At 42.7% G+C, this 13,470-nt stretch overlaps 1 protein-coding gene across 8 annotated transcripts in view; it reads left to right on the top strand.

Moving 5' to 3' along the window:
* EHMT1 (euchromatic histone lysine methyltransferase 1) overlaps positions 1 to 13,470 on the top strand; it is a gene marked incomplete at its 5' end in the record, with an annotated part of 130,325 nt that overhangs the window by 82,405 nt on the left and 34,450 nt on the right. For 7 of the 8 annotated variants that reach the window (XM_080928039.1, XM_080928042.1, XM_080928038.1 and 4 more), the window contains 6 exons: positions 368 to 513; positions 7,653 to 7,796; positions 8,679 to 8,905; positions 9,896 to 10,063; positions 11,080 to 11,162; positions 12,271 to 12,377. In XM_080928039.1, the coding sequence (XP_080784165.1) occupies positions 368 to 513; positions 7,653 to 7,796; positions 8,679 to 8,905; positions 9,896 to 10,063; positions 11,080 to 11,162; positions 12,271 to 12,377 (875 nt within the window). The remainder of the gene's footprint in view (positions 1 to 367; positions 514 to 7,652; positions 7,797 to 8,678; positions 8,906 to 9,895; positions 10,064 to 11,079; positions 11,163 to 12,270; positions 12,378 to 13,470) is intronic. The other variant, XM_080928041.1, reaches the window with a different exon arrangement.

Below are 13,470 nucleotides of genomic sequence, written 5' to 3'. Positions count from 1 at the left end.
CTCTACATGGATTTTCTTTTTAAGGGTATAATTTGGAACCAAATGTCTCAACATACAGTGAAGTTTTTCCTTGCTTGAAAACTGCATTCAGGAATTGCTGCTGAACTTGCAGCCTAACCTATGACATGAATATGTAAATATGAATGAATGAGGAGGACTTGGTAGCTGATGTTTGTGGGTGAGATGCAGTCTACTGCCTTACTTCCCATGTAGGATGTTACAGAAGAGTAATGGAACACTTGCCACTGAGCAGTGCTGCTGTGTAATTCAGTGTACAGAAGATCACTGTAAGGACTGTAATTGATTGTTTTCTGGACAACCCTTTGTAGGTCAGGGTTGCTTGAGCTGATGTGTCTGTGTGACTTAGGGCTGGCCAATGGTCCGGATGTGCTGGAGACGGACGGCCTCCAGGAAGTGCCTCTCTGCAGCTGCCGAATGGAAACACCCAAGAGCCGCGAGATCAGCACCCTGGCCAACAACCAGTGCATGGCCACTGAGAGCGTGGATCACGAAGTAAGCATGTTCATTTTTCCTTAAGACGGCAACAAGAACTGTCAGACTTAAGAGTCACTGCTAAACCCTAGTCAGTGTCAGATAGCTGGGAACCTATATAGTATTGCTTTTAAAAACAAACAAAAACCCAAGAAAGACGGGAGCTGGAGAGATGGCTCAGTGGTAAACAGCACTTGCTGCTCCTGTAGAGGACCCAAGTTCAGTTCCCAGCACCCACATGAAGTGGCTTTCAGCCTCCTGTGACTTGCTGTGTTCTGATTTCTCCGGGCATATTATTCTTACATATTGTACTCCTTTGTCATACACACAAATAAAAAATTTTTTTAAAAAGGAAGATAATGTACAAACTATTTGCATGAAAGTGGTATGTTTCAAGATGATGCTTTTACTAAGGGTTTTTACCATTGCTGTTTTTACTGAGAAGTGAATAAATTGTTGCTGCAGTGTGTCCTTGCTTGAGAGAGGCACTGCCTGAGATGCTCTAGTGCCTTTGAGCTCCAGCTACTCCACTTCTCCTGCTGTATCTGATGTAAACCGGGAGGACTGATGGCCCTTCATCCTTATTCCTTCTGCATTGGAAGAAGGCAAGCAGGCACTGTAGAGACAATGCTTTTTCTAAGAATGTCTCTGGTTTTGGCAAGATTGTTTTCCCTTCAGCTTATCATGCTACTTGGCTGCTGGTGAACAAAGTAGGAGCAGGTACAAGAGACGGGGCAGTAAGTATGGTGGAGAGGTGCTGTGGCATGGCCTCTGGGGAAAGGCCTGGGCCAGGACCTGGTGCTTTGGTTCTGTTGACTCCCTGCTGAGTCCTGTGTTTGTGAATGAATGTGAAAACCATTCCAGTACGGTTTCTGGACCATTTGATCTTCGGAGGCTTTCCCAGTAAGTAAATAATTGAGCTGTGACTGTCCATTTTGGGTTGAAGGAGATGTGGCAGTAGCAGCACAGGTGTTTGCAGCTGTAGCGTGTGGCCATGGGGCTCTGTAGTTGGCCCTTGGCCCCTGCAGTTTCCTTGTGTTTGACAGGTGGTCACTTGTCCAGTCCAGGAAAAGGTAGGAATAAAGATGGATCCAGAGGTCGGTCCTGAGCTGCCCACATTGCCAGACTTGGGCAGTTAATGGGAGGGCCTGCTGTGTTTTTATTGGTGCCAGGCCAGCTGGTTGTGGGCTGATGCTACCTGATTTGCCCGGTCATTACTCCTAGTGCCTGTTACTATGGCCAGCTTTTGCTGCAGTGGAATTGGTGTTGTAAGTGTTGCTTTTCTCAGAGCTTTAACTTCTACTACTCTGTGGTCCAGGAACCACGTTTTGAAAACCTCTAGTCTCTTGACATGGCTGTTAGGGAAGATCTAGTGAAGTATTTTCTCAATTTCAGACTTTATTTTCTCTAAATTTAATGTCTATATATCTATGTCTCAGCTTACTGGCTTTTCAACATTTTTTTTTCCCTTTCACTCATTGGATTAAACAGAATTTACATGTTGTTTTCAGCATTTATGGTATCTTTGTATTCAAAAATCTATGTGCATAAAATTTATTTATTTATTTATTTATTTATTTATTTATTTATTTATTTATGTGTACAGGTGTTTTGCCTGTGTACCACATGTGTGTTCCTAGTGCTCATAGATGCCAGGAGCTGGTGTCAGGTTCCCTGTGCTGAGAATTGAGTGCTCTGGGAGAGCAACCATTCCTCTTAACTCCTTAGCCATCTCTCCAGCCCCTATATTAGAAGATTTAGAAGATTTTAAGTGTTTTCTCTTTCACTTGTCTTCTACTTCCTTGTGCCACTAACCTACAGGGAAATGGATCCCAGATACTGAATTTAGCTGATGGTGGTCTTTTCTTTTTAAGATATATTTATTTATTATATGTAAGTGTATTTATTTATTTATTATATGTAGCCGTCTTCAGACACACCAGAGGAGGGCATCAGATCTCATTACACATGGTTGTGAGCCACCGTGTGGTTGTTGGGATTTGAACCCAGGACCTCTGAAAGAGCAGTCAGTGGTGCTCTTAACTGCTGAGCCATCTCTTGACCCCAGCTGATGGTGGTCTTATGTTTAAGTCATTTCCTGTAGTGTTTGTTACTTGAAAACTAAATCTGAAGACATGGGCAGATGTAAGGTTTACCACTTATATAGTGTGGGGCATGATGGTATACGGCTTTAATCCTAGCACTTGGGAGGCAGAGGCAGGTGGATCTCTGAGTTCAAGGTCAGCTTGGTCTTCAAAGCAAGTCTAGGCAGCCAGGGCTATTACACAGAGAAACTCTGCGCCCACCCCCACCGCCCCCACAGGAACAACAAAAGCCAATCCATATGATTTAACCTTGGCAAGGAGGGCATGCTGCAGGGCAGGAGTGGTAGGATTTCCATGGGAACTTCTGTTCTTCCTCATCAGGGTTTTGCTTGTAGGTTTTAACTCCTGATTGATGACTGGCTGTGTTCATTGTTTTATTTCAAGTTCAGTTTTGTTTGTTATTTCTATTGGTTTCTTCTGCCATCAGTAGTTAGAATTCTTTGGTACAAGTGAGTGCTCCTTTGTCTGCTAGAGTGGTGTAGTGTTTTTGAACTATGCTTCAGATTGGAAAGGCAAAGCACATAGCTGTGGCTTCTCTACAGAACCGGGGTTTTGTGCTTTGGCTTCAGTTCTGTAATTCGGGTATGATTTCCTTCTTAATTCCTCCTTCCATATTTCTACAGCATTCTTGGAAATTTATGTTTTTCGGTGTATGATATCTATTATGTTTTTTTAAAAATAAAATTGAACTTGGATTCCATAGTCACACCATCTCAAGCAACCTCTGATGGAACTGTCAAGTCCAAGAAACAGCCGCTTTCAAGGATGCTTGGATTTGGACATTCTCTGTCTGGTTCCTTCATCTAAGGTGTAGTTCAGCATCTTTTTGAATTTCTTGACAGGGTTGGAAAGGCCAGATGAGCCCAATTTCTTTGCAAGACTGTGGGAAGGCTGTGTCTAAACTGAGCACAAGATACTTTTCACTGATGTTAGCAACTGATACCCGATGTCTGCCTTGATCATGCATTGGAGGTTTCAGAATGTTGCTGTAGTTTTTCGATGGATTGTCATTTGTTGGTCAAAATAATCTCACCGACTTCATTGCCTAGTTGTATGCCTCTCAAAGGCAGCGCAGAACTGATATGCGACTTGCCCTGTGTCTAGTAGTCTTTAAGACACTAACTTGATTTTTCCACAGATTTTGAAGTTAACTAGTACTCCTTTTACAATGTTGTTATGAACTGTTATATTTCAGTATTTGGTAAGCTGAATTATTTGTATTGTTATTAAAGCTCAGATAGCCTTACTCTTGCTTCCTGGGAAAAGACACTAGCAGTTTGGTAAATTCTCTTTTTTTAAGCTTCCACATAGTATGCATTTGGAAGACCAGAACCACTGATTGTGAGGTCTGTCTGGTTGTTAATGTTGGTGTTGTAGAGTTGTGCAAAGGTGAAGGAGCCACGGAAGAGTACAAGCACACAACTTGACACTAACATAACAGGGCTGGAAGTTTGATAGTGGAGTCAAGATAGACAGAAAGATGAACTGAAGAGGTGAGAATGAAACTCCTTTGAGATTGGCTTCATCAACCTGGATCCGACTTGGGGAGCCTGATGCCTGGCTCTTTATTGTCAGCATGTTTAAACACAATATAGTTTGGAAAAGTTTTCTGGTGTAATACAATTTGCAGTACAGAAGGAAGTATAATTACATTGACGTTCAACTCAGGGTACATGTCATTTCTTCCAGGAAGATGGGTTCTAGAGATACCTGTATTAGCTTAAGGAAGGATCTAACTTGGTCTCAGTCATATTGATAGGATAGAGATCATTTGGGCTGTTAGCCACCTCTGGGTGAGGGAGCTGGGTGGAGCCCCCGGCTGTATAGGTAATATGAGGATCATTTAGATTACCAGCCAGCTAATTGAAGTTGTAGGATCTTCATATGGACTGGCCCAACAGATAACATAAATCACCAGACTATTTATTTATCACTGCTAATTCCCAGCCTTCTGGAAAAACAAGTTGTATGTCCTTCCCTTTGAAAGATCAGTTCTGGGTGCTTAATATTCCTGGTTTTTCTGGAGATGTGTGGTACAAGGATCTTTGTGCTCCCGCGTTCAAGATACTGCATCAGATATTTAAGAAAACACCACATGGGCTATCTTGTGGTTTGGCTGGATCTGCTTTTCTGAGGCCAGACTCAGAAAGGTATAACTTTATCTTTTTCTTTGGTCTGTCTCTTTCAGAAGCTGGATAGAAGAGAAACATACTTCTTCTGACCCTTTGGGCTTCCTTACTCAATCTCTAAAGCCTTTCTTCCTTCTGTCATGTGTCTGACTCCATCCCAGCTTAAATGTCACAGTTTTGTTTCCCTTTTCCCTGGGTAGACAGCTTCTGAGATTTACAGCTTGCTTACCCAGTTTTTTTTTTTTTTTCCCTTTTCTTTTCTCTTTTTTATCTTTTAAATTAATAAAAGTTGTCCTTGAGCTTTAAAAAAAAAAGTAAAAATAAAAAGAAGACACCACATTATCAAATTGGTTCTAGTGGAATGCAACCTGTAGTTTGATAGGATATCAAAAACCAGTATCCACAGTCACCAGATTTCAACTGTGAAAGGGGATTTGACACTATGCCATCTTTATTAAATGATCTGCTATATTAAATAAAGAGCTGTAGCATTAGAGAACAATGCTACTCATTCAAATTCTTTTTGAAAGTTTTTGGTGTTAAAATATGGTTTTCATATTGGCATGGTAGGTTTATTGCTATATAAGATAAATTGAGGGCTATTACAGTGGCTCAGTCGGTAAAGGCACATGTTACCCAAGCCTTAAGATTTGAGTTAAATACCCAGAAGCCATGTAAAAGGTGGAAAGAGAAAACCAACCCTGCAAAGTTGTTCTGGCCTCTACCGAAATACTACAGTGCCTCCACCGCCCTCTGTGTTGTCTCATCTTCTCCCCCAACCCCCCTTTCTTCCCTCTTCTCTCATGCCCTTCAAGCTCTGAGTTGGGAATTATTACCATTCTTGTTAAGTTTGTGAATTTTCTTAAGGTCATACTAAATATGGTATCTTGAACGTTTAATGAATAAAACACTGTAATTTCACCTATAAATAATCTTGTGGAAAAGTTAAAAGTGGACTGCTCAGGCGAGAATGTTAGGAACTTTAAAAGTAGACATGGGCTTAAAAGTAGCTTAACTGTACTCCATTCTCCATGCTTTTTATGTGCATTGGTGTTTTGCCTACATGTATGTCTGTGTGATATATGTCAGATCTTGACAATTTTGAGCTGCCATGTGGGTGCTGAGAATTGAACCTGGGTCCTAGCTGCTGAGCCAACTCTCCAGTTTACGTCTCAGTCTCCATTATTAAAGCTTTCCCTAATAGAATGCTTAATTAAAAGAAAAGGCACTCTAAAGCACACAAAGGATGAGGCTGTGTCTCTGCCCTGCCTTTCTTATTGCAAATGTGGTTTTCCTTGTGGAGTATGCTGCAACTTTAGTTTCTTCCCATTCTGCACTTCATCTTTGCCTCCAGACAAACGTATCTGAATCTGTTTGCCATCATTCATGCTTGCGTGCTTGCTTTTAACCTTGTTCATGAACTACTTCTCTTCCCAGCCTTCAGAAAGTTCCATTGAAGCACTTTCCAGGAGATTACCTCTCTACTATACTGTTCAGTCCACATTCCCCTAGCCCTCAACTCTGTCCCCATTTCCACTGCAGTGGCTGGACAAAATCATCTTATCATTTTATGATCATACAGATAGCACAAGCTCTTTATAAAATCTTTCAAATACTAAACACGTGCATGAAATTTCAGATTCCAAAATTAGCGAATTGTTTTAGCATCTTTTTGTATAGGTCTGTGTCTATACTTTTTCACATTTTCTTTTATATATTACTCACCCCTTCTTCTCCAATCACTTATCTATAAAGAACTTGTGTCTATAGGTCTTGACTGAGAGTCTGGTATCATGTGGCTGTTTCAAGATATCCATGCCCTGGCTTTCCCCATTTTGAGTTTTATGTCTTAGATATGGGAACAAGCATCTAGGCTGCCTTGAAAAGTTCTCTGATTGCTGCACAGTCTGGATAGGCATCAGCAAAGTACCTGTTGGTCTGTCAGTTCCTGTCTCTTGTTTCCACAGCTTATGCTTTCCTTGCTGGGCTCTTGGGGGTCATCCTTGGCACACTTAGTCACATTTTCAGATGGAGTCTTAGGAACAGATGTAACTGGAAGCTTTCTGATTTGTATTTCACATTGCCTGTTGTTTAGAACTCAAGCCTAGGTCCTTTCTGTAGCTCCTATGGCTCCTGGCCATACGGTCCAGCTGAATATATTGTACCAACAGAGCACAGAGATGGTGGAGGCTATGCCATATTTCTTTATCAGTATATCTGAGCAGTTACTGTTTGCTGGGGAACATCCATCGTTTTTATTTTTTTACAATTACCACTCATCATCTTCTTTTTTCGGGCTATTTTTTGTCTTATTATTGACTGTAGGAGAAGCTTCCTATATTGAAGCAGCACTCTTTGGTCTGCATAGCACACAGTCACTTTTCTGGTACATAGAAACATCTCACAGAGCAGTTTCTGTTTAGACTGTAACAATTGTTTTTGAATTTTGGCTTTCTTGGTACTTCCTGTGCTTGTGTCCCTCAGGTATATTCGAGAGACAGTGCTTTGTTTCTTGCATCTCAGGCTTAATTCTGTGTGTAGGAGACTCCAGATGGACCACTTGGGACTCACTGTGCTGTAACTCACTGGTCACTTGTTACCTACAGTATGTTCATTTCATCCTGATATTTTCCTTGATATATGCCCAGACTGAGCCCTTGATTTTCTGATCACCTGACCCTCTGACTTTGATTACCTGCTGTCATAATCCCTGGGCTGCTGACAGGGATGGTGGTTGGGGCTAACTGTTGTGTGGCAGGTACTTTATACTACTTGTGAATCTAGGCTCTCTGAAGGCTCGTGACTCCTTCAGTCACCTCATGTCTGCTGAGATTTTCTGTCTGTCTGGTGCTTTCCATTGCCCAGTGGGTGGAAAAGCTGTTCCCTCACAGCTCTGTCACTGACCCCTGGTCTTGTCTGCTTGCAGTTGGGCCGGTGTACAAACAGCGTGGTCAAGTATGAGCTGATGCGCCCTTCCAACAAAGCACCACTCTTGGTGCTGTGTGAAGACCATCGGGGTCGCATGGTGAAGCACCAGTGCTGTCCTGGCTGCGGCTACTTCTGCACAGCGGTAAGAGCCCAACCTGCCTGCCGGGCTTCAAGAGTCCTCCAGACTCATTCCAGCATCATCCCACACGTAGGGTCTGTTCCATAAGCTCTTCACTACAGTTCTTGAGCTTTCTTAGTATAGACAAATGACCTGCTGTCCCCAGTTTCCCTTGTTTTGTTCTGTGGATTCCTGTCGAGTACAGAGGCGGGCATGCCTCCTCCTCTAAACTCTCTTTGGTCTATTAGTTATTTCTGAGATCTTGTCTTTGATGACTCTGTTCATGAGATTTATGCATCCACCAGGCCCATAGGACAGGCTCCTTCTTATGATGGCTCTGTGAGCGCCTTCTCCTCCCTGTACCTTCAGATGTTCTGCTGTCCTCTGTGACCTAGGCCAGGAACTCCTGCTCTGAGGGCTTATCTTTGAGTTCTGTACCTGGTTTTCTTCCTAGGCTTCCCTTTTTGTGAAAAAAAGAGAACTCCTCTGAATTCCATTGTTTCTGGCTCTGCAAGAACAGCTGTTCTAATTGGTGCTGTATTTGGTCTTTATTAAAATGGTCACCTTTGAGACTCCGACTCTATCTGTCATTATATCATGTGGGCCTTCTAGACTGTCTTGTGTATCTCTTGCTTGTTCAGAGTGGCCGGACCAAGGCCTCAGCTGGGTCGCTGGGGATTGAAGATGGGTGGTAGTGGCTATAAGACAACCTTTGGTGGCCTCTGCTTACTTTGTGAGCTCTTAGTAAACTCAGTGTTTTGTTTCCCTCCTGTTAGTCACCAGGCCATGGGCTTCTACTTGCCTGAACCTGAATGGTTCAATAGAGCTTCCTGCAATTCTGTAAATGTTAGAATAACATTTTTTTTAAAATGATTTTTTAAAAATGATTTCATCGTCGATTTTTAGGGTAACTTCATGGAATGTCAGCCCGAGAGCAGCATCTCTCATCGTTTCCATAAGGATTGTGCCTCTCGAGTCAACAATGCCAGCTATTGTCCTCATTGTGGGGAAGAGACTTCCAAGGCCAAAGAGGTGACCATAGCGAAAGCAGACACGACCTCCACAGTGACCCTGGCCCCTGGACAGGAGAAGAGCTTGGCTGCTGAGGGCAGGGCCGACACGACCACGGGCAGGTACTAAAAATAGCTGTGGCCAAGCTTTCCATATAGTATGCCTAAAGATACATCTTTTATAGTTACCAGTTTCTGTTGCTTTTGCCAGAAGCCACAGTGAACTTTGTCATTTGTCATGGTTTCTAATCTCTAAGAAGTGTTTGTGTTCATTTAATACCATTTGTACATGGGTCTCTTTTATTTTGGCTTGGTAAAATCATCTATCTTGAATCAGTTTTTATATTCATTGACATGATACAGCTTTTTGTGTTTTTGTCACTCACATATGCAGTCTCCACACCCCGAAGCTGTCTCAGCAGCTGTAGGACCTGCTGCACTGTTTGCTACAGGGTTAAAGCCAAGATTTACACACACACACACACACACACACACACACACACACAATTTGCTTTTTTAAAACGAACCAGTAGAAAGAGCTTTCAAGCTAAGGGGGATAGACAGATGACTGCAGTCTCTCCTGCCAGGCAGGCTGTAATAGGAAAGGAATAGTGAAAAGATTCTTTCCAGATGGTAACAGCCGTCAAGTTTCTTAGCAGAAGAGGAAGGTAGTTGGATGAGCATAGCAGCAGTGGGAAAAGGTCATTTAGAAGACTGAGCTTGTGTATACAGCTAAACCACGAGGTGGGAAGATCTTAATGCTTTCCTATTAATTTTCAAATTCATTATTCTCAAATTGTGGAAAGCAGTAAATTTGCTAGATATAGCCTGAAGTTTGTTTATTAAAATAAGGTTTGAGTGAGCAGGTGGTACTCCTAGTTATGTTGTGCTGACTTCTGAGTGTCTTGGTTATCAGTGGATGTGGTTCTGCATTTCCAACAGCTCTCTTGAGATTTATAGGTAGTCAATAGACTGGTTGTTGACTCTACTCAGAGGCAACCTGTGTGGTCAGGTTGGAATAGGTCTTATTTTATACAGTCAGTTTCCATGAGAAAGGACGGTTTTCCAGATAATGAAATTTTTAATAATTTTAATAATTTTCTTCTCATGAAGCATTGCCGGAGCCCCAGAGGATGAAAAATCGCAAAGCACAGTCACCCAGGCACCAGAGTGCTTCGATCCTGCAGGACCAGCTGGTTTCGTGAGGCCCACTTCTAGCCTTTCCCAGGGCCCGGGAAAGGAAACCCTGGAAAGTGCTCTAATCGCTCTGGACTCTGAAAAGTAAGAGCCAGCCTGTTTCTTTTTCTGTTTTTGTTTTTCAGAGACAGCTTAGAGTCAGGGCTTCCTAATACTTTGCAGCTTTTGGAGAAACACTTCATTAAAAGGATGAACTTGGGAAGTGTCAGCCTCATATGTCTTTCCAGTCATGGATAAATTGTTGCAAATAATTATCCGTTTATGCCAAGAGCAAGAAGTGAGATTATTGTTAACCTAACATGATCTTTACTGAGTGAACTGCCTGCAGGCTCCTAGAGCACTCACTCTGTGAGCCTCTGCCTAATCTTTGCCTAGTGTGGGTTAGACCAGGTGACCCCTCAGACTACTTGCTAGTCCCAACACTGCAGTCTTTGTTGGTTCACAGGTTCACCTGTGTCCTCTCTCCTTGAAGACCGTGTTACACTCCTTAGAGAGTGTAACCTCTAAATTTACTCTGCCCTGGAAGGAAAGTAGGTCACTCATTCTTAACAAACAGACAGGTCCCTCTGTTACTCTTCCTTATTCTGAATAGCCTCTATCTCTGTCCTGGTCCATCTGATACCCATATTTCTTATCTATAGGCCAGGCCCCAGAATTTTCCTGATCGTCCATCTCTAACCCCTGTTTATGAGTTGATGTAAATTTCCTAGCAAATACATTGGTTCAAGCCTCTTCTTGATGCTAGAGGGTAGTTAGTATCACCCCATGACAGTTGTCATTGTTTGGTCTGTAGAGGTCACTCTGGACACTTTGCTTGGCACTTATTGTGTCATCTTGCGTGTCTGTGATGACTGACCCTATAATGCAGCAGCTTGTCTGTACCTGGGATAGGCTCTGTGTCATCGTACCAGCGGTGTTTCCGTGTGTATCACTTTGATGATGTTGCTTGGGTTTCTTCACTGTTTCAGTTGTTCATTTGTGGGGCAGTGCCTCAGGGATTTAAACATGCTGGCAAATGCTCTCAACATTGAGCTGTACCTCTTGCCTGTTGTTTTGACAATAAGAGTCTGGTGCTGATTGCTGTCCTCTGCTCTTTACAGACCCAAGAAACTTCGCTTCCACCCGAAGCAGCTGTACTTCTCTGCCAGGCAGGGTGAGCTGCAGAAGGTGCTTCTCATGCTGGGTGAGTGGCAACGCCTGAGGCCGTAGAAGGAGCACAGAGAAAGAAGCCTTGTTAGTTACCCCTTTCTCATGAGCCCCATCTCAGTGTCTGATGTTTGTAATTCTTTGATTCCTCTGAATAGTAAAGGAAAAAGTAAAAGTGCTCCCTTGTATTTAGTCTGCCTTATTGCACTAGAAATGTTCTCTGCATCTCTAAAAAGGAATCAGTTAGGTGATGACTAGATGAAGCAGACGTGTGTGTAGGGAAGGCAGCATGACAAGGTCCTGTTGTGAGGTGTTGAAGTGAAGAGCCCAGGGCTTGTGCTGAGAGGAGCAGTGCTGCTGCGTGAAGTGACCAGGAGAATGCTGCTGTGTGTGCCTCTGCAGCTCTGGAGCTTGGCTTAGCACTCTTCTGTCTGACAGTGTGCCGTCCCATTGCAGCTTGATACCTGAGCTCATAATTCTAGGCTTGATCTCTGATGTCCGTCTTCATTAGGTTGAGAACATAAGTAAAGAGCTCATTGGCTGACAGCAAATCATAAAAGAAGCTAAAGCTTATTTAAGGAGACGGGGAAGATGAGAAAGTTTAATTTATAAATGTTAGTTTTACTGTTCATGAACTTCATGTAATATTACATTGCTTCGTTACTTTTTTTGCATGGTACCTCGGGTAAATGTCTAGAAAAATGTACAATATTTGGGAGGCTAAGGTAGGGGGATTTGAATGTAAACAGCCAGTCTAGGTTACATAGTGAGGTTCTGTGCCCTCCAAAATAAAAATGAAATCAGAAGTGTCCCTAGTCTCAGGGTCAGACTTCTACTTCTGAGACATGTCTGTTCTTAGAGCTCAGTTTTCCTTTATTACTGTTTGTATGAGCTTGCAAGAGACATGGTGAGGCAATCTGACAGACCTGCTTGGGAGGTTTCGTGTGGGGCTGTTATAGGTTCTCTTGGTCCTGAAGCACAGGTGGGGCCTGAATTCTGCCTGCAGACAGGCCATTGTTGTACAGGTGGCTACATCATGGCTCCAGAGCTTACTTTTTATCTTGAAGATGTCCATGTCATAAGCATCATTGTGGAAAGCCATTGTGGTTGCATATGATATAATTAGTAAAACTGTTTGTTTACAGTTGATGGAATTGATCCCAACTTCAAAATGGAGCACCAAAGTAAGCGTTCCCCATTACATGCTGCTGCGGAGGCTGGCCACGTGGACATCTGCCACATGCTGGTTCAGGTTTGGAAGGATAGCTTTGAATAGATCTTCCTTCTCTCAGTGTGTCTTAAGTGTCACTAGGTTTCTAGTGGAAGGCTAAAATTGCAATAGGACTTCAAGGCTACCATTAGAAGTTGCTCTGCCATTTATCCCGACATTGGCCTCTGTTGGAGTAGCTGTGTCTCCACTTACTTTCTAGTTTTAATATTTAAGGCCTGCTGCAGAAGATGGAGGCTTACTGGGGCCCAGATCCTTTCCTCTTCTAATCCTAGTGACTAGTAATATATCCCTCATTGTTTAAGTCACACCTACAATTTGCTCTAACTTTATGAGATGACTGAGGAGTTAAAGACAAGCTTGAGTTTGACTCTTGGAACTCACATGGTGGAAAAAGAGAACACAAATTGTTCTGATATTCACATGTCTTGTGTTGTATGCACACATCTCCCCTAATTGTAAAGAATGTAAAAACTTAAGTCAAAACTATGATAATGTAAATACTTAAAATTTTAACCTTTTGCACATATCATAATTGTATATATTTACGTGTTACAGAGTATTTCAGCATATAATATGTAGTCATTATTTTCCTTGTGGCTGGAACATTAAAAGCCTTTCTTAGTTATTTTGAAGTAGTTCAATTAATTGTGTCAACCCAATTACCCTGCAGTATTTAGAACGTTATTTCCCATCCAGCCACACTCTGGTGACCACCAGCTGTCCTCTCTGGTCCTTCCCATGCCTTTCCCAGTGGCTGGTTCCCACACACAAGTGAGTGTGCACTGCTTTATTATGTCACTGTAAATAAAGGACCGTAGACTTGTTATGGCAACTATCAACTGTGTCTGTCTACCGCTTTGCTTTTTGAGCACTTTCTTGGTAGACACCAGGTTCAGTGTCATGGCTTCTGTGATTAGAGCTGTGGACTGACCTGAGAGATCTCTCAGACAGACATTCCTTCCTTTTGGATATACACAGAAGTACACTTTCAGTACTTAGGATCACTTGGTTGCTCAGCTCCCGAAGCTGAGAAGCCTCCATACTGACTTCCATAGTGCCAGTCTGGTTGCCCATCCAAGTCCTAAGTGGTCTTCTTTCTCCACATCTGTGTGGC

Source organism: Micromys minutus, assembly GCF_963924665.1.
Source record: "Micromys minutus genome assembly, chromosome: 13".
Classification (NCBI taxonomy): Eukaryota; Metazoa; Chordata; class Mammalia; order Rodentia; family Muridae; genus Micromys; species Micromys minutus.
The sequence above is the reverse complement of the archived record's forward strand: the minus strand, read 5'-3'. Positions and strand labels throughout refer to the sequence as shown.